General features: G+C 39.3%; 2 protein-coding genes across 2 annotated transcripts; one reads left to right on the forward strand and one right to left on the reverse strand.

The window, feature by feature from the left end:
* Nucleotides 1-13,756: 13,756 nt before the first annotated feature.
* Nucleotides 13,757-16,716, reverse strand: LOC104240509 (elicitor-responsive protein 3-like). The gene is made up of 5 exons (XM_009795371.2): nt 16,574-16,716; nt 15,920-15,985; nt 15,674-15,800; nt 15,439-15,553; nt 13,757-14,696 (listed from the first exon to the last, which is right to left on the reverse strand). Exons 1-5 carry the CDS (start codon nt 16,638-16,640, stop codon nt 14,358-14,360), a joined length of 714 nt encoding a protein of 237 aa, XP_009793673.1. The 5' UTR covers nt 16,641-16,716; the 3' UTR covers nt 13,757-14,357.
* A 757-nt stretch (nt 16,717-17,473) lies between these two features.
* LOC138874996 (uncharacterized) lies at nt 17,474-17,905 on the forward strand. The gene has a single exon (XM_070153799.1). The coding sequence runs from the start codon at nt 17,474-17,476 to the stop codon at nt 17,903-17,905; it is 432 nt and encodes a 143-aa protein (XP_070009900.1).
* Nucleotides 17,906-27,628: the final 9,723 nt, after the last annotated feature.

Consider the following 27,628-nt stretch of genomic DNA (forward strand, 5'->3'; position numbering starts at 1 on the left):
TCTTGTGCCCGCTCCCATTTCACTATATCTTGTGGTAGGCGTACCACCCGCTCCTATTTTATTATATCTTGTGGTAGGCGTACCATCCGCTCCCATTTTATTATATCTTGTGGTAGGTGTACCACCCGCTCCCATTTACAGGTCATCACAAAATTACAAGAAATCCCGGCAAGGGAACAAAAATTATATAATAACTTCCCGGCAAGGGAACAACAATATCGAAACAGTCATCCCGGCAAGGGAGAATCAGCTATAACCAAATCCTAACTCATTTTGTTCTCAGCTCAATTAATGACAATACTCAATCATAACTAAGATCTATGAGGATAAAATCAATCTTTACTCAATATAGGAGATCATTAATTAAAGCATCCGAAGTGCCATCTAAGAGCATAACAACGTTCAAATTTAAGACTCACGGTCATGCTCGACAGATACTCGTCACCATGCCTATACGTCGCACTCAACAAGAAGCAAGTAGCACATAGGACTTAACTCCTAATTCCTCAAGCTGAGGTTAGACCGAACACTTACCTCAAACTTCCACGGCCAATTCAAGCCTCGAACACCGTTTTTCCTCTCGAATTTGTCTCCAAATTGATTGAATCTATACATAATTGACTCAATATCATCAATAAGTGCTAAACAATCCATTTCCAATCATTTTTTCCAAAATCCCAAAAATCGACCCCGGGTCCGCTTGGTCAAAACACGAGGTTCGGACCAAAACCCGATCACCCATTCGCCCACGAGCCCGAATATATAATTTATTTTCAAATTCGACCCCAAAACGAGGTCTAAATCAAGAAAAATCAAAAAGCCCTAGCTCTACCCAATTCCCTAATTTCTACCCTTAATTCCATGTTTTAGGCCTAGAATTTCAATAGATGTTGATGGAAAATGAAGAAAACGAGTTAAACAATGCTTAACCAAGAAACTTTGGTGAAGAAATGCTTCAAAAATCGCCTAGGAGCTTTGGAGAAGAAAGGGTTTATGAAAATGTTATGAAGTCCCGTTTGTGGTTCTTTTTTGGAACTTTAAAATAACTCGGCAAAATGACTCTACGCATTCGCGATAGACCTCTCGCGTTCGCGATGGGTCAGGCTTTTTGGCCTTCGCGTTCGCGGATAGGGGCTCGCATTCGCGAAGTTGTAGCTCCTCGAGCCCTCACGTTCGCGTCCTTGGGGTCGCATTCGCGTAAGGTGTTCAACCCATTCCCCCTGCCCAGGCACTTGGCCTTTGCGTTCACATAGCCAGGAATGCGTTCGCGAAGGTCTAGCCCCCCGCTGCCTCGCGTTCGCGACCTGGTCTACGCGTTCGCGTAGAAGGGAATTTCCTTTAGCAAATTTACTCATCGCGTTCGCGAGGGTTCTCCCGCGAACGCGAAGAAGACCATACCAGAACTGGAAACCTGCAACTTTCATAAGTCTAAAACCACTCCGAAATACTCCCGAGCCCTCGAGGCTCCTAACCAAACACATGCACTAACTCAACATATCTACGAACCTATCAGTGCGATCAAATCGCCTAAATAACCTTAAAAACAATGAATCAAACCTCAAAATCAAGAATTTTTTTAAATACTTCATCAAGTTTCAAATTTAGGATTTCAAGTCCGAAACACGACAAACGACGTCCGATTTTAACCAAACTTTATAGAAACATCTTAAATCATATATAAGACCTGTACCGGGCGCCGGAACCAAAATACGGGCCCGATACCAACACGTTCTAATCAAATTTCATTTCAATTTTCCTTAACAATTTCAGAAAAACAATTTCCTTTAAAAATTCATTTCTCGGGCTCGGGACCTCGGAATTTGATTCCGGGCATATGCCCGAGTCCCATATTTTCCTATGGACCCTCCGGGATCGTCAAGCTACGGGCCTGGGTCCATTTACCAAAAATATTGACCGAAGTCAAATTTATTCATTTTAAACTCAAAACTTAGTATTTTTCACATAATTTCATATTTAAGCTTTCCGGTTACGCACCTGGACTGCGTAAGCAAATCGAGGCGACTCTAAATGAGGTTTTCAAGGCCTTGGAAGCACAAAATGGATAAGAAAATAGGTGATGACCCTTTGGGTCGTCACATTCTCCACCTCTAAAACAACTGTTCGTCCTCGAACGGACAGAAGAAGGAAGTATCTGAGTCGGAGAATAGGTGAGGATAACGGCTCCGCATGTCGGATTCGGACTCCCAGGTCGATGCCTCAGGAGGCTAACCTCTCCACTGAACACGAATAGAAGGGAAACTCTTGGATCTCAACTGACGAACCTGTCGGTCTAGAATAGCTACCGGCTCTTCCTCATAGGACAAGTCCTTGTCCAACTGGAAAGTGCTGAAATCTAACACGTGGGATGGATCACCGTGATACCTCCAAAGTATGGACATATGAAACACTGGATGCACGGCTGATAAGCTCGGCGGCAATGCAAGTCTATAAGCTACCTCTCCCACTCGATCAAGACTTTCAAACGGGCCAATGAACCTAGGGCTAAGCTTGCCCTTCTTCCCAAATCTCATCACGCCCTTCATAGGCGACACTCAGAGCAATACTCGCTCACCAACCATGAAAGCCACATCTCGAACCTTGCGGTTTGCATAGCTCTTTTGCTTGGACTGAGCTGTATGCAGTCTATCCTGAATGATCCTGACCTTGTCCAAGGCCTCCTGAACCAGATCCGTACCCAACAACCGAGCCTCTCCCGGCTCAAACCATCCAACCGGAGATCAACACCGCCTACCATATAAAGCCTCATAAGGAGCCATCTGGATGCTCGACTGGTAGCTGTTGTTATAGGCAAACTCTGCTAAAGGAAAAAACTGATCCCACGAGCCTCCAAAATCAATAACACAAGCTCAGAGCATATCCTCCAATATCTGAATAGTCCGCTCGGACTGCCCATCCGTCTAAGGATGAAATGTTGTACTCAACTCAACCTGAGTGCCTAACTCTCGTTGAACTGCTCTCCAGAAACGCGAGGTGAACTGCGTATCTCGGTACGAAATGATAGAGACCGGCACACCATGAAGACGAACAATCTCTCGGATATAGATCTCCGCTAACCTCTCGGACGAATAGGATACTGCAACAGGAATGAAATGTGCTGACTTGGTCAGCCTATCAACAATAACCCAAACTACGTCGAACTTCTTCCGAGTCAGCGGAAGTCCAGTAACGAAGTACATAGTGATCCTCTCCCACTTCCACTCGGGAAGGTCAATCCTCTAAAATAAACCACCAGGCCTCTGATGCTCGTACTTAACCTGCTGACAATTCGAACACCGTGCCACATATGCCACAATATCCTTCTTCATTCTACGCCACCAATAATGCTGTCGTAAATCCTGATATATCTTCGCGACGCCCGGATGAATAGAGTACGTGGAGCTATGGGCCTCCTCTAAAATCAACTCTCGAAGCCCATCCACATTAGGCATACAAACCCGGCCCTACAATCTCAAAACCCCATCATCACCTAAGGTAACCTGCTTGGCACCTCCACGTTGCACCGTGTCTCTAAGGACACACAAATGAGGATCATCATACTGCCGATCACGGATACGCTCCAATAAATAAAAACGAGCGACCGTGAAAGCTAATACATGACTAGGCTCAGAAATATCCAACCTCACAAACCGATTAGCCAAAGCCTGAACATTCAAGGCAAGAGGTCTCTTACCGACTGGAATATAGGCAAGACTACCCATACTGGCTGACTTCCTACTCAAGGCATCGGCCACCACATTGGCCTTTCCCGGGTGATATAAGATAGTGATGTCATAATCTTTCAACAACTCCAACCACTTTCTCTGCCTCAAATTCAACTCCTTTTGCTTGAACAAATACTGAAGACTCTTATGATCCGTGAACACCTCACACGCCACGCCATACAGATAGTGCCTTCAAATCTTCAATGTGTGAACAATGGCTGCCAACTCCAAATCATGCACCAGATAGTTCTTCTCATGAATCTTCAACTGCCTCGAAGCATAGGCAATGACCTTGCCATCCTGCATCAACACTGCACCAAGCCCAATACGGGAAGCATCACAATAGACTGTAAGGCCCTGAACCTGTGGGCAAAACTAACACCGGTGTCGTAGTCAGAGCTGTCTTGAGCTTCTGAAAGCTCGCCTCACACTCGTCCGACCATCTGAACTAGGCACCCTTCTGGGTCAACCTGGTCATTGGGGCTGCAATAGATGAAAACCCCTCCACGAACTGACGATAGTAGCCTGCCAAACCCAAGAAACTCCGAATATCTGTAGCTGATGCTGGTCTAGGCCAATTCTTGACTGCCTCAATATTCTCCGGGTCAACCTGAATACCCTCTGCTGACACAACATGACCCAGGAATGAAACTGAACTCAACCAGAACTCACACTTTGAGAACTTAGCATATAACTGACTATCCTTCAGAGTCTGAAGAATCACTTTGAGATGCTGCTCCTGCTCCTTCTGGATACGGGAATATATCAAAATATCATCAATTAAGACGATCACAAATGAGTCAAAATAAGGCCTGAACACTCGGTTCATCAAATCTATAAAGGCTGCTAGGGCATTTGTCAACCCGAACGACATAAGGAAGAACTCATAATGCCCGTACCGAGTTCAAAAAGCTATCTTAGGGACATCGGAGGCCCTAATCCTCAATTGATGGTAGCCAGATCTCAAGTCTATATTTGAAAATATCTTGGCAGCCTGAGGATGATCGAATAAATCATCAATCCTTGGCAATGGATACTTATTCTTGATTGTAACCTTGTTCAATTGCCGGTAATCGATACACATTCTCATTGACCCATCCTTTTTCTTAACAAACAACACGGGCGCACCCCACGGCGAAACACTGGGTCTAATGAAACCCTTCTCAAGCAAGTCTTGCAACTGCTCCTTCAACCCTTTCAACTCTGGCGGGGCCATACGATACGACGGGATAAAAATGGGCTGAGTGCCCGGAGCCAAATCAATGTAGAAGTCAATATCCCTGTCGGGTGGCATCCCCGGCAGGTCTGAAGGGAATACCTCAAGAAACTCGCAAACAATATGCACAGAATCAATAGAGGGAATCTCAACACTAGAATCGCAAACATACGCCAAATAGATCAAACACCCCTTCTCAACCATATGCCGAGCCTTCATATACGAGATAACACTGCAAGTAGAATGACCAAGAATCTCTCTCCACTCTAAACGAGGTATACCCGGTAAAGCTAAGGTCACAGTCTTAGCGTGGCAATCCAAGATTGCGTGGTAAGGTGATAACCAGTCCATCCCCAATATAACATCGAAATTAACCATGTCTAAAAGCAACAAATCTACACGAGTCTCAAGACCCCCAATCACCACAATACAAGAATGATGGACTCGATCAACCACAATAGAATCACCTATCAGTGTAGACACATAAATAGGATCACTCAATGAATCACTAGGCATGATCAGATACGGTGCAAAATAAGACGACACATACGAGTACGTAGACCCTCAATCAAATAGCACCGAAGCATCTCTATCACAAACAAGAATAATACCTGTAATGACTGCATTTGAAGCCTCAACCTCGGGCCTAGCTGGAAGGGCGTAACATCGGGGCTGGGCCCCACTACCCTGGGCTACCTCTCTAGGACGGCCTGCTGTTGGCTGGCCTCCACCTCTGGCGGCCTGAGCTCCACCTCTTGGACCTCTACCTCCACCTCTAGCACATCTACCCCCACCTCTAGCTGGCTGGGCGGGCTGTGGAACACCTGATGCCTGTACCATAGCACGAGAACCTTGATGCTAAGAACTACTCGAAGCTCGAGGGCAATACATAGCAATGTGCCTCGTGTTGCCACAAGTAAAACAAGCCCTCGGCTGCTGGGGCTGATGACCCTGGAAACTCTGTAGCGGTGGTGCACTGAAGGACTACTGATCAGAATACTATATCGGAGGACCACGGCTACCTGAAACACCATGAGAAACCTGAAGAGCTGACTGAAAGAGCCTAGGAGGATGGCCTCTACCATATGAATCTCTACCTCCAGACGAGGTACCACTGAATCTGCCTGAATGGAAAGGCCTCTTATCTGACCCATGACCACCTCCCTGCGACAGAACCATCTCAACTCTACGGGCCACATTGGCCGCCTCCTGAAAGGTGATCTCACTACCAGTCTCCCTAGCCATCTGAAGATGAATCGGCTGAATCAGGCCATCAATAAACCTCCTCACCCTCTCTCTCTTTCGGTAGGAAGTATGATAAGAACATGGCGAGCTAAGTCAATGAACTTGGTCTCATACTAGGTAAGAGTCATGGAACCCTACTAGAGGCACTCAAACTACCTCCGATAGGCCTCTCTATGAGTCACGAGGAGAAATTTCTCCAAAAACAACGTTGTGAACTGCTTCCAAGTCAAAGATGGCGAACCGACTAGTCTAGCTAAGCAATAATCCCTCCACCAAGTCTTGGCGGATCCAGACAAGCGAAATGTAGCAAAATCAACCCCATTGGTCTCAACAATACCCATGTTCCTGAGAACCTCGTGGCAATTGTATAGAAAATCCTGGGGATCCTCAGAAGAAGCACCACTGAAAGTAGTAGTGAAGAGCTTGGTGAACCTATCCAGCCTCCACAAAGTATCGGCAGACATGGCTGCTCCATTTCCATTCTGAGCTGCTACACCCGGCTGGACTGCCCCAACTAGCTGACCCATTAGAGTCTGAATCTGAGGAGCCACCTGCTCCGGAGTGCGAGTAGCAGGAGTCTGAGCCCCTCCTCCAGCCTGAGAGATGACTGGTGCTACAGGAAGCAAACCTGCTCGGGTGACACTCTCCATAAGGCCCACTAAGCGGACCAGAGCATCCTAAAGAAAAGGGGTAGCAATAAACCCTTCTGGGACCTGATATGGGCCCACAGGAACCGCTGAGACCGGAACTTCCTCGTCAAAATCAACCTGAGGCTCCGCCACTGGTGCTGCTGCTCGGGGCTGAGCTCTGCCCCTACCTCGGCCTCTAGTACGGCCTCGGCCTCGCTATCTGCCCCTCGTACGAGTTGCTGCTGGGCACTCGGGCTGCTGAGCGATAGATGGGGAAGCTCGTGTTCTCTCCATCTGTGAAAGAACAAAGTAGGAAGGCAATCAGTATTGAGAAACAAAACCGCACAACAAGAAAGAACAAATGTGAAATTTTCCTAACTCTGTAGCCTCTGGGGGATAAATATAGACGTCTCCATACTGATCCCTCAGACTCTACTGAGCTTGTCCGTGAATTGTGAGACCTATGTAACCTAAAACTCTGATACCAACTTGTCACGACCCGGATTTCCCACCTCGGGAGTCGTGATGACGCCTACTCGTAGAAGCTAGGCAAGCCATGAACATAGAAATCATTAACTCCTTTATTTTAAAGCTTCTTACCAATTATAATAACAAGGAAATAAACCGTTAAATAACAGCGGAATATGAAATTTAGCAGAAGCCTTAAATAAATAGAAAACAAAAATGTCTCAAAGACCATCACGTGCCTCTAACCAGAAACCGGTGTCACAACATCCACGGACTACTAAGAGTACTAAATACAACCATTTGAAAGAAATATAGCACTGTTTGTCTCGAATACAAGAGATAACAGAATATGAAATAAGATAAAGGAGATGCCGGGCTTGTAGACGCCTGCAAGGCTACCTCGGTGTCTCGGTGGACTAAAGGTTGGCTCCCGAGATACTGCTACTGATCAATAGCTACTCTGGTATCTGCACAGAGTACAGAGTGTAGTATCAGCACAACCGACCCTATGTGATGTAAATGTCTGGCCTAACCCCAGTGAGGTAGTGACGAGGCTAATACCAAACTCCAGATAAACCTGTGCAGTTATATAATATATGGAGGAAAAAGTAAACAGGTAATAAGCAATCAAAGCTAGGGAAGGGGAACATGCTTCGGGGTAAGCATATAAAACAGAATATCAAAGAATAATAAGGAAACTACAACTTAACTTCTAACATGGATAAAAGAAATAAGGCAACTTTCACTTTCAGTTTTAGCTTGTTGCAGGCGTGCAACCCGATCCCATTTCTCATATCTTGTGGTAGGCGTACCACCCGCTCCCATTTTATTATATCTTGTCGTAGGTGTACCACCCGCTCCCATTTCATTATATCTCGTGGTAGGCGTATCACCCGCTCCCATTTTATTATATCTCGTGGTAGGCGTACCACCTGCTCCCATTTCATTGATCTTGTGGTAGGCGTACCACCCGATCCCATTTCATCATATCATGTGGTAGGTGTACCACCCGCTCCCACTTCATTATATCTTGTGGTAGGCGTACCACCCTCTCCCATTTCATTATATCTTGTAGTAGGCGTAACACCCGCTCCCATTTCATTATATCTTGTGGTAGGCGTACCACCTACTCCCATTTACAAGTCATCACAAAATTACAAGAAATCCCGGCAAGGGAACAAAAATAATATAATAACTTCCTGGCAAGGGAACAATAATATCGAAACAGTCATCCCGGCAAGGGAGAATCAACTATAACCAAATCCTAACTATTTTGTTCTCAGCTCAATTAATGACAATACTCAATCATAACTAAGATCTACGAGGATAAAATCAATCTTTACTCAATATAGGAGATCATTAATTAAAGCATCCGAAGTTCCATCTAAGAGCATAACAATGTTCAAATTTAAGACTCACGGTCATGCTCGACAGATACTCGTCACCATGCCTATACGTCGCACTCAACAAGAAGCAAGTAGCACATAGGACTTAACTCCTAATTCCTCAAGCTGAGGTTAGACCGAACACTTACCTCAAACTTCCACGGCCAATTCAAGCCTCGAACACCGTTTTTCCTCTCGAATTTGTCTCCAAATTGATTGAATCTATACATAACTGACTCAATATCATCAATAAGTGCTAAAGAATCCAATTCCAATGTTCAATTATAACTTTCCAATCATTCTTTCCAAAATCCCAAAAATCGACCCCGGGTTTGCTTGGTCAAAATATGAGGTTCAGACCAAAACCCGATCACCCATTCGCCCACGAGCCCGAATATATAATTTGTTTTCAAATTCGACCCCAAAATGAGGTCTAAATCAAGAAAAATCAAAAAACCCTAGCTCTACCCAATTCCCTAATTTCTACCCTTAATTACATGTTTTAGGCCTAGAATTTCAATAGATATTGATGAAAAATGAAGAAAACGAGTTAAAGAATGCTTACCCAAGAAACTTTGGTGAAGAAATGCTTCAAAAATTGCCTAGGAGCTTTGGAGAAGAAAGGGTTTATGAAAATGTTATGAAATCCCGTTTGTGGTTCTGTTTTGGAACTTTAAAATAACTCGGCAAAATGACTCTACGCGTTCGCGATAGACCTCTCGCGTTTGCGAAGGGTCAGGCTTTTTGGCCTTCGCATTCGCGGATAGGGGCTCGTGTTCGCGAAGCTGTAGCTCCTCGAGCCCTTGCATTCGCGTAAGGTGTTCTACCCATTCCCCCTGTCCAAGCACTTGGCCTTTGCGTTCGCATAGCCAGGAACGCGTTCGCGAAAGTCTAGCCCCCAGCTGCATCGCATTCGCGACCTGGTCTACGCGTTCGTGTAGAAGGGAATTTCCTCCAGCAAATTTACTCACCGCGTTCGCGAGGGTTCTCCTGCGAACGGGAAGAAGACCATACCAGAACTGGAAACCTGCAACTTTCATAAGTCTAAAACCACTTCGAAACACTCCCGATCCCTCGGGGCTCCTAATCAAACACATGCACTAACTCAACATCATCATACGAACCTATTAGTGCGATCAAATCGCCTAAATAACCTTAAAAATAATGAATTAAACCTCAAAATCAAGAATTTTTCCAAATATTTCATCAAGTTTCAAATTTAGGATTTCAAGTCCGAAACACGTCAAACGACGTCCGATTTTTACCAATCTTTACAGAAACATCTTAAATCATATATAAAACATGTATCGGGCACCAGAACCAAAATACTGGCCCGATACCAACACGTTCTAATCAAATTTCATTTCAATTTTCCTTAACAATTTTAGAAAAACAATTTCCTTTAAAAATTCATTTCTCGGGCTCGGGACCTCGGAATTCGATTCCGGGCATATTCTCGAGTCCAATATTTTCCTATGGACCTCCGGGATCATCAAGATACGGGTCCGGGTCCATTTACCCAAAATGTTGACCAAAGTCAAATTTATTCATTTTAAACTCAAAACTTAGCATTTTTCACAAAATTTCATATTTAAGCTTTCTGGCTACGCGCCCGGACTGCGCACCAAATTGAGGCGACTCTAAATGAGGTTTTTTAGGCCTAGGAAGCACATAATGATACGAAACAGGTGATGACTCTTTGGGTCGTCACAAATTGTAATCCGAAGTGTGTAAGTTTTATTCAAACACTCTTTTGAAGGAATAAATATTTAACAACCTAAGAGCAATTCGATTCGATTGGAACCTCGATTCTTTGTTGTGATGTTCCCGTCAATGTTTTGAGGATTCAGATAAGTTTTGATAATGAATTTGTATATGTCGGTATGATTGGATGGGGTCTCGAGGGGCTCGGTATGTTTTGGATCATTGGTTGAGAGACTAGTTAAGTTAAGGATTTGGAGTTTGACCATGGTTAATATCGGGTCAAGATGACCTCTTTTCAGTATTTCGAGTGTGCGAGCACGTTTGTAGCATGTTTTATTATCGAAATGTATATATGGTTTGTGTGTGAGAGGTTCCGAATGAGTTTTGGGTGCTAAAACGAAGATTTTTTTTATTACTGATTTTCTGGTGTGAATAATTACGAAAATACTATTTATGTCCCTGAAATTTTTATACTTCCTTTAAAACTTCAAAACATCATATATTCCTCGTTATAAAGCCAAATTGGGTGATTCAAAAGTCTATCTTGGATGTAATCTCACAAGGATTATATTGGGCTTATTAAATTTGATTTTTAGGGTCATCTAGGATTTGATTCGAACTGGAACAACTGCTGTATTTTTTACTTGTTCTGGAATTTAGCAACTTTTTCTCACAAGGTTTTGGAGTTCGGATTTGAGAGATTTTGGAGGGTATTTTTACAATGTAGATTGGGGTGAATATTTTTGACTCGGATTTGTTTATATTTCATAATTCCAACCTTGAATTTAGTGATTGTTTGATGAATCAAATTAAAGAAATTAGAGATTTTAATAAAAATATTTCTAAAATATAAATTGATGATTTGAGGGTTGATCTGAGATCGGATTTGGATGAAACACATATGTTTGGACTCGTATTGGAATGGGTGTTCGGAATTTATGAGTTTTATCGGGTTCCAGACTGCGAGTTCGAGGTTGACCTTTTGGGTTAACTTTTCTATTTTAGTCAAAGATCGAAACTTTATTATTCAGAATAGTTTGCTATGGCTTTTGTTTATGATGTTAAGTTATTTTGGCTAGATTCGAGTCATACAGAGGTTGATTTACGCGGGAAGGGCTTCTTAGAGTGTTAATTTAGCTTACTTGTGATAAGTGTCTTCCCTAGCTTTGTTGGAGGAATTTTTTCGAATAAAATGATATTATTTTCTATATGCGGGGGTGGTGTATATGCGAGGTGACGAGCGTATATGCATGTTCTAGGATTATCCATGATTGGGTAGATTATAGGATTCTTTGTGCCTTGTAGGACTATGTTATTTTCTTGCCTCATGTTTAACTTGACTTCTATAATAATATGAATATGAATTTCAATTCTATAAACCATGATTCAGATTGTCATAACTAGATTAAATTTGATGGCCTCTTTGTGAAACTGTTGATGTATTAAATTTGGTCATCACTATACCTAATCACAAAATACATGTCTATGACCATAATTCTAAAGTACGTGGGTTCCATACTATGTTGAAAAATATGTTTGAGCTTTGTCGAGATATTTAAACAATAGGATTCTTGAGGTTTGTTGAATTGTTTATTAGTTCGAGAGCTGTGATTGATGTTCACGTGGTGTATTTGCTTAACCACTCTTCTTGATGCTATCCATGCTTCCTACGTTGCCTGTCATTGATATACATGTACTTGGTGAGGAAGAGTGTAAAGCATGAAGCGTGATGCCGTGCCATTGCATAAACATTGTCATATGAGAAAGAGTGTAAAGCACGAAAGGTCATGCTGTGCCATTGCATATACATTATTAGTGAGGAAGAATGTAAAGCACGAACGATGATGCCGTGCCATTTCATATACATTATTATGCACGAAGGATAATGCCGTGCCATTGTTATACATTATCATGTGAGAAAAAGTGTAAAGCTTGAACATTGATGTCGTGCTATTGCATATATATATTATCATGTGAGGGAGAAAGTAAAGTATAAAGGATGATACCGTACCATTGCATATTAATTTATACCTTCATTCCAAGTTGTCATTGCTGCACCTATGCTTTCTATGTGCTTCTTCTTCTTGTTGTTGTTGTCATGTCTTTGCCTCCTACCTTAACTGTTTATCTGGTCACAATTATGATTTTCGTCTTGTTTGTTATATTTACACCTATGCCTTTCCTTGTTTGTTATGCTCCATCTAAACCTTCTAATTGCTAGACAATGAAATTTATATTCTCTTGTTTTGATTGCTATGATTACTTTTGTGCTTCCCACCCTGCCTATTACCGTTATCCGTATACTCTGCCTTGTTTTATATTGTATTTTTCACTTTGCTGTTACTGTTATTGGCATTCCTTATCAATGGTTGGTACTGTTACACATATGCTTGGTGAGGATGTGATAAATGTATGAAGAGTGTTATCGTGCCAATTGATTTGAGATACATTCATATATTTGGTAAGGACGAGATAAATGCACGAAAAGTGTTGCCATGTCATTTGACTTGATACCTTGAACGCATTCCTCATACTATGAAGAATCGTGGATTTACTATGTTATTTGGTGGTTATCGCTTTAAGAAAAGGATGTGTTATGATATTGAGAAAACTGACCATGATTTCTTTTAGTAATCATTCATTGCTTTGCATATTTATTCTTGTACTCTTCGCTATTATTTCTAGTATCAATTCTATTGCAAATCTAACTGAACACATTATATTAGTATCTTCTGAGTAAAAAATCTCGCCACTATTTCACCGAAGTTAGTTAAGATGCTTACTGAGTACATGAGGTCGATTGTACTCATACTACACTTCTGGACTTTACGTGCAGATATTCAGCGAGGTACAACTATATAGAGTTCGTGGGCCAAGCATTGAAGACGTATCGGCACTCCAGATACAAGCTACCATTTGTTCGCGGTAGTTTAGGATTTATATTTCTGTTTATATAAATTTAAAACAAATGATGTATCTTTCCTCAAACTGAAATTATAATCTTATTCGTAGTCGCTCGTGACTTGTACTACCAGTCCTTGGAAACTTGTACAGAATTCAGTTATTTTATTCTTGGTATTATTGATCTTTCACTTGAGTTACGTTATTCTATGTTAGGCTTACCTAGCACTAGGTTAGGTGTCATCACGACTAGGTGGATATATGGGTCGTGACACTCTAGCAATTATAGAAAAGGGTATAACGGGTACACAAAAAATAGTTAAGTGTCCATAATGCCGTCGAAGCTCAGATGAAATATCTTAATTGTCCCCATTTTGGCCACGCTCATTGTGGCCACAACGATTTTTCCTTTTTATATAATTTTGAAATTTAAAGGCATCAGTAAGAATGAATTATATATGGCAAACATGATATGATCAATGGCTCTTTCGCAAATACCAGTATCTCTATTCCATGAGGAATTTCATTTAGAATAATCTAATAATTACAATATAATTTGCACATATATTGGCAATGGCCAATATGGTAGAGTTATACCCCTATGACAACATGGGAGATCTTGCTCCATTTGACCATAAAATTTGAGAGGCAACTCAGGGCAAAGAACCAATATACTTCTTCATCTTTCACGTGGAACAAAAATAAAGAACACATAAATGAGGAGCTAAATGGGCAAGACAGAGCAGTGTTAAACGAGGTAGGACAGGATTGGATCTAAATAGAGCAGTGAGTTAAATGGGGCATGGCATGGCCAAACCTTAGTAGGGGAAGACTTAACTCCCCTACCCGTGCACTTTGCCCTGTCCCGTTTCCATTCCTAAAGAAACCTAGAAAGACAACAAGCCTATTTACTTGGAAGAGTGATGACAAGGCTAAGAAAACCAAGCCATTGACAACACCTCATGTTGATATAGACAAAAAGAAGGTTGAGGAATGTAACAAACTACAAACAATTGATGCAGCGTTTATTATCACTAGGATTATTTCCTGTAACCACACGTGCACTAAATAAACTCAACTCCCGGGATTAGTAGTCATCGCGTGATTCTCTATATCCACCATAGTTATCTTCATTACTTCTGCTGTAGTCTTCGCGCGATTTTCGACGTCCACCATGATTATCGTCATCACTTCCACTGTAATCATTGCGTGATTTTCTACGTCCACTATGATTATCTTCATCACTTCCATTGTAGTTGTCGCGCGATTTTCTACGTCCACTATGATTATCTTCATCACTTCCACTGAAGTCGTCGCGCGATTTTCTACGTCCTCCATTATTATCTTCATCACTTCCCCTGTAGTCATCGCGTGATTGTCTACGTCCACCATAGCCTTCTTCATCACATCCTCTTTCAGAACCCAACTGCAAGTGAAGAAAGTATTTTTTAGCTTTTTTTTTTTAAAAGCTTAAATGCACTGATAGTGTAAGAATTTTTACACAATTAATTACTACTTCCTCCGTTTCAATTTATGTCAACCTATTTCCTTTTTGGTCCATGCCAAAAAGAATGACCTCTTTCCTTATTTGGATACAATTTACTTTTATGCAATGATTTATAGCCACACAAAATATAGGTGCCTCATTTTACACCACAAGTTCAAAAGTCTTCTCTCTTTTCTTAAACTCCGTGCCCAGTCAAATGAGTTCACATAAATTGAAACGGAGGGAGTATATATTATCTCGTTATAACAGATTACTTGTCTTATTTTGCAGATCACACTTACTATATATAGACTCATATTTGTAGTTATCTTTTAGGTGATCGAATAGTAAATTTTATTTTTCACTTTTGGTAAATAGAAGTTAAACTCCTTGTGTAATCATACTCAAGATTGTTTTTGTCATATGAGTTTAACTTAAATTCATTGATAGTTAAAGAAATTACACTATTGATTGCCTTTACCTGTTGTAGAAAATAAGACATCTTATTTTTAAAATTACAATTTTACTTTTTATGATGTTGTAGCAAATAACCTATCTTATTTTCAAAATTACAATCTTACTTTTTATGACGAATTATTTGTAGATATTTTTTCGATAGTCCGATAGGCGATAGTACACTATGATATATATAAGTTAAACTCTTGTTACATAATATTCTTACCTCAGCAGTGAAAGTAAGGCCAAGTTTTAGCTCTCCGCAATATTCTTCATCTTGGATAACATTGTAAGAGCGTGTTGGCACTTCCCGTTCACGAAACACTTCATGTAAGGAAATTCTGTTTCAATTAACAAAACCACAAAATATAGACCAAAAAAATTTACAATTAGATATATATCATTAATGTCAAAAAAATAATGTTCATATAAGAGGATAACGAATAAGAAAGATTATTAACGTTGCTTCTCCAACAAAATCATCCGAACTGAATGTATCTTTATCCATAATCCTGAGGGTGATCTCTTCGACACCCTGACTGATGGTGAAAAGGAAAGTCTCATTCCATTCAGGTTCAGATCCTTCACCTGTAGCCAATTAATATTGAGATATTTGTTCTATGTTAATAAATTGGATAATATTCAATCTGAATATACCATAGAGATATGTAACATTCAAGTTTTTATTATAGTAATCAATAACACACCTGATGCAACACTACTTTCCTTCTCTTGAGTCCGGCAGGTGATGACAACATAAGGATTCATACTAGCTGTTGAAATTCGAAAAATCAATCAAATTCATTTAACTAAGAGATTGAAGGATTAGTAACCTAGAAAATAAAGAACGAGGAGCAAATGCATATGCCTACTAAATTAAAGGACAAATCAAAGTTGCATGGATAAATATAGGCTTCCTGCTGTAAAGGACATGATAATTAAAGTAGCTGTAACCATGCTTTCTTTGAGCCGAGGGTCTATTTGAAACAACCTCTCCACTTTCATAAGGTAGGGGAAAGGTCTGCGTATACACTACTCTACTATGCTTTCTTTGACCCCACTTGCGGAATTACACTAGGTATGTTGTTGTTGTTGAAGTTGCTATTAGCGATCTGTTGATGTGATTTATTATATACATGCAGGTATATCATATATACGTACATATATAAATTATATATTTGCATATATAAAATTAAGATCTAAACAAGAATCCTTTGGGTGGCCAAAGGTGAAGGAGAACAACAGTTCGTTTTCTCTTCCAAATTTTTTATTGTGTAAAAAAATCTGCATTGAATCATCTTAGATGAAATGCTCAAACAGGATAAATAGAATGAAAAAATGGCGTGTATGAGGAATCATACTGAGCCAATTTTGGTCTTCAAGGCCTTTGGCATTTCCAAGAATAACTTCAAGCGTTCCAGTTGGCATCTTCTTTGGATCGAATTACTTTGACAGAAACAGAACAAAATAGTGGAAAGATGTAAAGGTTTCAATTCAGACCTATTTCCTGTTTTGAATGATGGCCCTTTAGACCTGCTCAATGCTCGTTTTATAGTTAACTACCCCAATCACTGCAATCCACGTGGTTGTTGTTTAAGAAAACAATATTTGACAGATATTTCAAAACTTATAGTAAAAACTGATTACATTTTTCAAATTTTAGTAAAAAACAAAAATCCCCTTTTCAATAACAATCAAATACCACAGTTAAAACCCGTATAGGATCCAATTGATTGTCCTACAGAGAGAAGCTGTGGCAATTTCTGGGCGATTTTGAGGTGATTAGCTTCGTAGCTCCTCTCATGGCCTCGCCGGTCACTGGCCAGCCTTCTCCTGAGGTTGGTCATTCGTCTTCTTCACCCCCACAGTCCCAAAACATTCATTACAAACCCTAATCCACCTCCAAAGTACGCTCAATTACTACGACCAAAGACATTAAGTGCTCCCATGCAAACCCTACCCATCGTCCCTCTAAATGCTGTCGAGTATTTACATGGTGAACCAATTATTAAGTGGAAGAAGTCTAAAATGAAGAAATCCATTATACAACAGGGATTGAGTCTGGAGTGCTTGGCAAATTTTCATATGGCAAGCCAGTTATCAATGAACTTTACAAGGTGACCCCAATCCAATGTGAACTAAAAGGTGCGTGCACAATTGGCCTTATTGAAGACAACCATGTTTTGATTAGGTTTTCATTGCTAGAAGATCATGTCCACCTGCTTTGAAAGCCTGCATTCTACTTAAAAGCTCAAGGGGAGATGTGGCAAATGAGGTGCATAAAATGGAATCCATGGTGGAAGCCTGAAGAAGAAACTCCAATTGCCATTGCGTGGATTAGTTTTCCAAAATTGCCTCCTAATTTCTTTGGTAAGGAGTTTGTATTTTCTTTGGCTAGTGCTGTAGGGAAGCTTTTACATGTTGACCTAGCTAGTCAAAATGGTACTAGGCCTAGTTCTGCAAAGGTGAAGGTTGAAGTTAATTTGTTAGCTAAGTTCCCTCAAAGAACTAGAGTTGTTGAGGAAGAAGATGATTCTGGGCCTAAAGAATCAAAGTGGATCAAAACAGAGTATGATTATATGCCAAAATATTGTAATACTTGTAAAAAGAAAGGACACGATAAATATGATTGTTGGGAAATTCATCCTAAGTTACACAAGAATTTTGAGGAAGTTCTTGATGATCAAAGCTAAGTAAAGGAAAGGACATTCTGGGAATTGCTGCTGCTACTACTACTAAGGTGTTATCGAGTGGTAAGGTGTTAGGAAAACCTATTCCTAATAATGCAAGACAAGAATGGATGCAAAGGAGACAAAATAAATATCAAAGAGATAAAAGAGGCCATATTATTGATAGTGCAAATGATAAAGAAGGTGACAAGGGCAAGGAGAAGAACAAGGAAGATGCTCTGGTTACTATGAACTCGTTTGATGTGTTAAATGTGCATGAAGAGGAAATGGAAACGCTGATGATCACTGATGGTAAAGAAGCCTAGTCCACCAAGGAGCTGAGGAACAAAACAGGAGTGAAGCCACCAAATTCCAGTTTAAATCCTAAGGAGAATATGAGTAATAATACTGCATTAATAAAACAAGGAGAAGAAGAAGCCAAACGGATTAAAAAAGAGGCTATCTTGAATGTAGAAAATAGGGAGAAAGATGAGATAAATAAGGAGAAGAAGTCGAATCCTACACCGACTAGGGAGTTAGTACAAACAAGAATGGGGTTCAAGATCCGGCAAAGGAAAGTTTTCCTAATCCTACTAATACAAGGATTGAGGAGGCTACCAAGAAGGAATCAACCATTGAATGGGTGCATAGGAGATTTGGTACGAGTAAGGAGGAGCTTAGAGAGCTTCATGTTCCATCTCAAACTTATGAGGATTTTGGAAAGAATGAGGCAAATATTGAAGTTAACTCTGGGAGATCTTTATGGAGTGATGAATTTGATGATATGGAGGCACAATCAGGCACAACAATTACTACAAGAGGAAAAGAAAAGAAAGAGAACATGCAGGAGCAACTAGTAGGCACAATTAACCCTAGTGGTACAGTAAACCCTAGTATCCTGGAGACTACGGTTGATGGTAGCCAATGTTCTAATAATCACAAACCAATACCACCAACTGGAGTTGATAAAGGATTATCAAAAAGAAGCTAGAACAACTGGAGGATCAGCTATTGAAGCTTCAGCTAAGAAGTAGGCCAATGTAACAGTAAACCCTGGTGAAACTATTGAGGTTTTGGCTAATGTTGAAGGTGTTCCAACGGAGCTTTCAGGTGGTGATCAAGTTGAAGATGTTCATATGGAAGTATTAGAGGCTACAGTGTGGTCAGAACACCAAACATATGGTGGCAAGGCAAATGATCCTAATGGAACATTAATTCCTGCGAGTAAAAGGGGTGACTGTGAGCTTTGACGATAAGGAATTCGGAGAAATTCTAGGAGTACCTGCTGAAGGGTACAATGATTACAAAAAGTTAAAATGGCCAAGCCTAGAAAACCTCCCCAATTCACTTGCCATTACAAGAAAGTTTTCTAACAATAAGGAGGAACTTCAGCCCAAGGCTATTTACAAAAGTGAGATGAGGTCTGCCCACAAAGTGCTATTTGAATTTGTTAATAAGGTACATATTAAGATCAAATTGAGAGCCTTGGTGTAAGAGAGTAGGGCCAAGGACACTGATATTGAGAGACTAAAGAAGAGGCTGGCTGAAGTAGAATCTGAGAGGGATGCTCACAGAGCTGAACTTGCAAAGAAGAAGGAAAAGAATGAAGGCATTCTTCATGATATGTTAAAGCTACTTCAGGCCAAAAACCAAGAACTTGGTCATTCCCATGGTTGAAACCTTCCTAGCCTAGTTAGACAAACAGTGATCCGGACGGGATTTGTTTTCTTTTTGCTCACGATCCAGTATCTTTAATTTTCTTTATGATTTGTGGATGACTAGGATCAATGATAATCAACTGTTTTTGTGCTCTAACTGTTTGTTGATGCTTTTTAGATAGCTAATATTATTGGATTAATATATGATGTTTGGTTCCATGATTGCATTTGAAATAGTCCCAGTGGTCATGAGTGATATGTATTAAAATCTGGTTATCTAACATAATTATGCAACTTTTTGATGATGACAAAAGGGGGAAGATAGGTTGTGCTTTTTTACTTTCGATTGTGATGTTTATAACCTAATGAACATGGTCCTCGATAATTTGTGACTTTAAAGTGGAAAGTGTTCTAACATTGTGTTGATGCTGAGGTAAGTTGAAATAGGTCTTATGCTTATGAAAAGCACAGAATTTGTCATCATCAAAAAGGGGGAATTTATTGGCCTAAGTGAAGTTTATTTTGATGATTGACAAAGGAACTCAAGCATGAACCAGGTCCATGCACAGTGTACACAGACATAGGCATATTCGAGCACAAGGCATGCACGTGAAAGAGATAAGCTTAAGTGGTTATATCTGATATCTCCTGAATGAAAATGTTGCATAAGTAATAAGGATAAGGACTCCTTACTCGAAAAGAATTCTATCCTAGATAAAGGAGGAGTTAGAAGTTGAAGATAACTAGAACTCTTCCACCAAGGAAGAGTAAAGCATTAGACTTATAGTTATTTCTTATTCTAGTAACTCTATATATTCTAGGATCTTCTAATTTTACAGGCATGCACAAATGCTGGAGTTAAATGTTTGTTGAGAGCAAAATTGCAAGTCATTTTGCAAGCAATTCCTGTGTAATTCAAGTGTGCGAACCTGAAGCTACATGAACCAGATAGAAGAAATAATTTCAAGTGTTTGTCTTTTATTCTAGTTTCATTGTAGTAGGGTTTTTGAGTTGTACTTTTTTTTAGCTTTATCTAGAAGCAATTGTCTTGGTACTCTGAGTGTTGTATTCAAGTCAGAGTTAACTTGAAGCTGTCACAACAACTAGAAGTTTGTTACCACAAAGGGTTAGAGGTAATCCTTGGGTTTACAAAGAGTTTTGTGACTGCTGTTTTGGTTCAATGATTTAGTAAAGTGTTGGAAAAAAAATCCTATTGAGCAGTAGGTCGTGGGTTTTTCACCTTTTGAGTCGGGTGGTTTTCACGTAAAAGTATTTGTGTTTTTTACTTTTGGCATTTATTATTTCATAACAGTAATATAAGGAACACATAGAACAACCAGGTCTTTCTATAATCTGTGTACGCGAAAAATTGGACACCATACAAATCACCCATGTTGTATGGTATTGAAGTATAAAACATCACTTGTGTATTTATCGTTATATGTTTTCATTTAAAATGTATTTCCGTATGAATATCTTGTTATGTTTTATTGAATTCGAATGAGTTAGACATATTAGGTTTCAGTCGCTTGGTGGCGTAAAAGACGAATACCGGTCATGAATCCTTCAAATTTTGGATCATGCAATTTTTTTATTGGATAAAGATGATTCAAAATTGCTCTTAGCAAATGTAACCTTCGTGATTTATTGTCTGATGTTATTAAAAATTTTACTACTATAATATATCTTTATAACTATTGGGTTAGACAAGTCCAAAGATCGATACTTTTAATAATAGTGTAATATTATTTGTTTTAAACTAAGTCGAGGAGGATTTTTTCTAAAAAGGTCTTGTACCATTAAAAGATCCTTATTAAGTTCCACGTGACTACTATTACGATCCAAGAGTTTCTCCTTCGAATGTTCGCACGCACAACAAAATCTTCGTCGAACTAAGTTTCATGTGGCCCACTATCACAATATGCATATCTCTTCCTCGAAATAAGTCCATGTGGCTCATTACCTCGATACAAGGTTAATTTTTGAGCTCCACGTCACGCCATCACTCTGCGATCGCCTTATTCGTCCCGTCAAACCTAAGCTTTGATATCAGTTGTTGGGCTAAACTAACCCAATGATACTTTTAGCATTGTGTGATATTGTCTGCTTTGGCTCAAATCCAGACATTTTTTCCTCAAAAAGCTTCAACTATAAAGAGATCCTTACACCTAACTATATATATGTTTCCAATCTTTTCTATTATAAATGTAGGATTTTGTTCACTCACCCATCAATAATCATCTCGTGATATAGAACTCTGTTTTAGAAAGAATTCCTTTTGGACGTATAATTTGAAAATAAAGTTTAGAAGCAATATAAGAAGCAAACACGAGATAATTAATTAACAAGTTACAATAGTCAACTACTAATTAAAAATCAATACACATGATACTTGTGATAATATGTGCGGCTCTATTGCACGCCAAATTCAGTACATAATAATGCATAAAATTAGTATATATTAATCGTAAAAAAAAAAAAAATCCCTATTATTACGGACTTCATTCCTCCGACTATTTCTTTAGTACGGGTAACCAAACGACCCTAGCTTCCATAAAACTCAAACTCCTCGATCAGATTCGTCCCTCTGCAAATAAGTGAGGCCAAATCTGATGGATCCACGTTCTTCATCATCCACGTAAATGGATTGTGTCCCCAAGACATCTCTGCTAATCATTTATATGCTAGACGTACACCATTATGCTCAGTCACCATTAAGTGCAAAGTCTTGCCAACCAGACGGAAGGCAAGATTCAACACAGCTATAGCCTTTAAAAAGCATATCAAGTTGCGAATGCTTTGTCGAAATGAAGTATTGATAAGCAGAAGATAATATTTTCTTTTGCTTCTGACTTTCCTGGATGTGCACGCTAATGGACCTTACAATTTGGATATTTCTCAGATGGTCTCCATACCTCGTACTCGTATTCAATTTATTATAAAAGAAGTAACAATAGTCAACTAATTAACAATTTGATGGCACAAATTAATGGTATGTTTGCTAAAACGTGTATCTTTATTTCACGTTACATTCAATACAAAAATTATCGCATAACTAAATGCATATATTATTCGTACTAATACAAGAAAATGATAACTGAACAAAAACAATTCACTATCATTTCATAATTTATTCTAGGACTAATATTTCTTGCAGTACTTGTAACCAAACGACCCTTCCATAAACTCAGACTCCTTGGCTAGATAGCAAAAATTAGTAGTCCTCGTCACATTCATCCCTCTGCCAGTAATGGAAAAAAATCATTCTTGATCAGTCTTGTTCTTTTACTAATAAATAAGTTTAAGTTTGACGGTATAAAGAAATGTATATAATAGGTCATTTAGATTATAACGGATAAATCTATATAAGAAACGTTAATTAGTAATTTAGAATGCATAGTAAGTATATTTTATATGATAGAAATATGCTATAAATATAACACGGTATAACATATTGAATTACACCGATGGTGCAAATTATAATTTTAAAATTGACGAATCTATTACCTCCTCAGGAGTGAAAGTAAGGCCAAGTCTGATGGATCCACATTCTTCATCATCCTTGTAAAGCTGATAAGAGGTTGATCCTACTTCTCCTTCACGAAACACTTCCTCCTAGGAAATTCTGTTTCCGATTAACAAAAAATTAATTTTATTTTTAATCGCATAACGAAAAATTAATTTTATTAAGGAATATAATCAGAGAGATTATTCACGTTGCTTCCCCTAAGAAATCGTCGTCTTGGAATGTATTTCATCCATAAGTTTGATGTGAAGCTCGTTGCAACCACGAGTGATGGTGAAGAGGAAGGACTCATTCCATTCAGGGTCGGATCCTTCACCTATAAATTTATATAATGTTTTTTTATTAACATAGGTCGGATACAAGAAAATTTCAAGGTTTAATCCAAGTTAATTAATTACAACCTGATGCAGTACTGCTTTTCTTCTCTTCAGTACGGCAGGTGACAACCACATAAGGATTCATATCAGCTGTTTTGGTATTTTAAGAAACAATTAAATTCACTAACCAATTCATATACTAAAGGAGAAAGCATAGTTGAATAAAATATAATCCGCAATATGTTTTTTAGACAATCACCTATATTTATATACACGCACTTGATCTAATTTTTTTGGTTTTTTTCTTTCACACTTCCGGACAGATCTACGATATATCGCCAGGGGTACATGCAACTTTTTAAACCAATCAACATAATAACCCATGGAAGAGAAAGCAAAAATTAAATTCGTTTAGTTTATTTAGAACGGGAGGAGTGTTCCGTTCCCGAGTAGAATATGATGATCCTAAAGAATTGACCATAAAGATGGCATATAGGTACGTTTGTGCTCAAATTTCTTAATCATAATTGCCTAGGTTTTAGACAGATCTATTTGTCATGAGAGAGATGATGAAATGGGAATTACGTGAGATATTAGTGAGAGTTAGTTAGCTGTTAAGGTTAATAGTCAGGGGGAGATTATTATTGGCTAATTAGTTAATTAGCACACACATGACTCACACGTGGGTATTAGTTAGGCAGTTATTGGGACACATGTATATAGCTAGGCGGTTGAGTAATGTAACAGTACTCTCTGTTCTTCAAATTTCTAATGGCATAACAGAGCTCAGCTCTTCACTCTCTCTTCTCTCCTAAATCTGCTTCGTAGAGTTTCACCTCGAATGTGTGATTCGTTCATGGTATCAGAGCTCAATCGCAATAGCGAGTTAAATTCGAAGATCCTGTTGAATTTGTGATAAATTCAATTGTGAATTACAGCTGAGAGTGAGATTTATCAATGAGGGGAAAAACAGATCTAGATCACAACCATCCTCTATTTCTTCACCCATCGAACACCACCGGAGCTCCGATCATCTCGATTCAGTTGACTGGTTCAGAGAATTACTCCACCTGGAGTCGTGCGATGGAGATCCAGTTATTAGGAAAGAAGAAACTAGGTCTAATCGACGAAACTCTGAAGAAAGGAGATTTTTCTACTGAACTAGGTCATCAGTGTGATAGATGTAATGCTATAGTCCTAGGATGGATTATGAGTTCAATGTCCAAAGAACTAATTACTGGAATCCTGTATCCGAGGGATGCGAGAAAGGTGTGGGAGGATCTGAAAGAGTGATTTGATAAGGTAAACACTTCACAAGTTTATCAGCTGCAGAAGGCCATATCAACGATAACTCAAGGAACAGACAGTGTCTCGATATATTTTTCCAAACTCAAAAATTTGTGGGATAAATTTGATAGCATGGTTTCCCTGCCATGTGACTGTGCTAGATCAAAAAGTTTCATCGAGTTTATGGAGAAACAAAAGGTGCTGAAGTTTCTAATGGGTTTGAATGATAACTATGAACAGGCTCGTAGTCAAATCCTCATGACTAGCCCAACACCTAGCATCAACAAAGCATATGCAATGCTTATTGAAAGAGAAAGTCAAAGATCAGTGACTAATGCTTCTACTTTGGTTGAAGGAACTGACTTGACTGCATTACTAGCTGGCAAATGAGGAAGTCACCAGAATCATCAAAGGCCAAAGAAGAATTGAAATGTACAATGTGATTTCTGTCATATGAAGGGTCATACAAAGGAAGGATGCTACAAGATAATTGTCTATCTACAAGATTTTAAAGGCGGGAAGAAATGTGCATATAATGTACAGGTAGAAAATATTAATCCTAATCTTGCAGGAATGGATGATGGAGAGGGAGATCTACCAGAAGCAATGAAGGAAAGAAACTAGCAGATGGCACCTCAACTTACAGCTGATCAATATGACCAGATCATGAAGTTGCTCAACAAAGACAAATCCAAGGGTACAATGGCAAATACCTATTCCTTTATCGCCAAGGTTTCAAAAGGTAATTGGATAGTTGATACAGGAGCAACTAACCACATGGTAGCTGATTTATGGATGTTAACAAATGTTAAAAATGTTAACCCTACTAGAGACAAAAGAGTTCATTTACCTAATGGAGATTGTACTATTGTGTCACATGTTGGAAACTGTAAGATCACAGAAACAGGAGAAATACATGATGTGTTATATGTCCCAGAATTTGCCTACAACCTTCTTTCAGTGTCCAAAATAACAAGGGACTTACATTGCTTTGTCTCCTTTTATCCTGAGTTTTGCCTATTCCAGGACCTCTCAAATAGGAAAGTGGGGGGGATTGGTAAAGAGAAGGATGTGTTATACATACTAGTTCCAAGAGCTTTCCCAAACACTGATAAAAGCATACCAACAGTCAAAGGATTAAATGCACAGACAACAAAGGAAGACATAGCTCTATGCCACAAAAGATTAGGACATGCATCTGGAGGATCCTTGAAAGAAATTCTAGGATGTAAGCTGGAAGATTGTAAATCTGTAATAGATAGTTGTGCTGTTTGTCCAATGGCTTGACATGTAAGACAACCTTTTCCATTGAGTACTACTAGAACTACTAATACTTTTCAACTATTGCACTTGGATGTGTGGGGACCTTGCAGTATGCCTACTTTTGATGGTAATAAGTTCTTTCTCACAATTGTAGATGACTACTCTCGTGTAACTTGGATTTTTATTTTGCAATTTAAAAGTGATGTCATAATTGTCTTTAAGTCCTTTCTTAAACTGGTACAAACACAGTTCAATAGAAAGGTGCAAACAATTAGAACTGATAATGATGGAGAGTTTGTAAATTCAGCTATGTAGGAGCTATGCACATCCATGAGGATAATTCATCAGAAGACATGTGTTTATACACCACATCAAAATGGTGCAACAGAGAGAAAGCATAGACATTTTCTTGAAGTTGCAAGGGCACTCAAGTTTTAGGGACATATACCTATGAAGTTCTGGGGACACTGTATTTTAACAACAACTTATGTTATTAACAGACTGCCATCACAGTCACTTGATGGTAAGTCCCCATATGAGGCATTTTTTTAACAGGAAACCATTAGTTTCTCATTTGAAACATTAGGGTGTCTTTGTTTTGCAAGTGTTTTACCTAGAACTGACAAGTTTGCTAGTAGAGCAATGAGGGCTGTTTTTATGGGGTATTCTGCTGTCACTAAAGGATATGTCCTATATGACTTAGATGGAGATAGATTCTTTGTCAACAAAAATGTAGTATTCAAGGAATCTTCATTTCCTTTTCAAGAAACAATTGATGATCCTAGGAACCAAATCCAGCCTATTATTACGGATGTTTTTGATCTTGAAGATACAAATGCAGATGAGTCTACTGTTCCAATCATTGAAGAGCCACATATTCATGATACTCCTACAGATGATATTGCACAGCCCTCAGACAACTTTGAGCTAGACCTGCACACCACTACTGATGGTTCTTCATCTGCACCTCCTGACTCAATGGGAATACCTTTAGAAGCAACATCTACATCTCTCCATAATCATCATGCAGGGCAGACACATCCTGATTCCTTACGAAGATCACAAAGAGAGTCAAAAGAGCCAGTCTGGTTGACAGACTATGTAACTACAAAGAAGTCTAGGAACTCTGCCTTATATCCCATACACAATTGTGTTTCATATGCTAAGCTATCCCCTTTATATCAGACTTACCTAGGAGTATTCTCTTCTATTATTGAGCCCACTACTTTTTAGGAAGCTTCTAAGGACCCTAGATGGGTGGAAGCCATGCAAGCTGAGATTCAAGCCCCACAAGATAACAACACATGGGAACTAGTCCAGTTGCCTTAAGGAAAGACATCTATAGGCTGTAAATGGGTATATAAAGTCAAGATTAAGGCTAATAGAGATGTGGAGAGATTCAAAGCACGGTTAGTAGCTAAAGGATACAATCAAAAAGAAGGTCTTGATTACAATGAGACTTTTTCTCCTGTAGTAAAGATCATCATTGTCAGAACTGTTCTTTCCTTAGTAGCCATGCATAATTGGACAGTCCACCAATTGGATGTCTACAATGCCTTCCTACAGGGAGATTTAAATGATGAAGTGTACATGCAGCTGCCACAAGGTTTTACAAGTCAGGGGGAGTCTAGATTGGTGTGTAGACTTGTAAAATCTCTCTATGGATTGAAACAAGCAAGTAGACAGTGGAATTTGA

Source organism: Nicotiana sylvestris, chromosome 8, assembly GCF_000393655.2.
Source record: "Nicotiana sylvestris chromosome 8, ASM39365v2, whole genome shotgun sequence".
In the NCBI taxonomy this organism is placed as follows: Eukaryota; Viridiplantae; Streptophyta; class Magnoliopsida; order Solanales; family Solanaceae; genus Nicotiana; species Nicotiana sylvestris.

What these genes read in the sequence shown, in the direction of transcription:
- LOC104240509 (XM_009795371.2), bottom strand. Translation starts at nt 16,640, where the DNA reads ATGCCAACTGGAACGCTTGAAGTTATTCTTGGAAATGCCAAAGGCCTT. An exon ending in GGAAAGTAGTGTTGCATCAG is followed by an intron (nt 15,801 to 15,919) that starts GTGTGTTATTGA and finishes AATTGGCTACAG; the next exon opens with GTGAAGGATCTGAACCTGAA. An exon ending in GCCTTACTTTCACTGCTGAG is followed by an intron (nt 14,697 to 15,438) that starts GTAAGAATATTA and finishes CTTCACTTGCAG; the next exon opens with TTGGGTTCTGAAAGAGGATG.
- LOC138874996 (XM_070153799.1), top strand. Translation starts at nt 17,474, where the DNA reads ATGTGGCAAATGAGGTGCATAAAATGGAATCCATGGTGGAAGCCTGAA.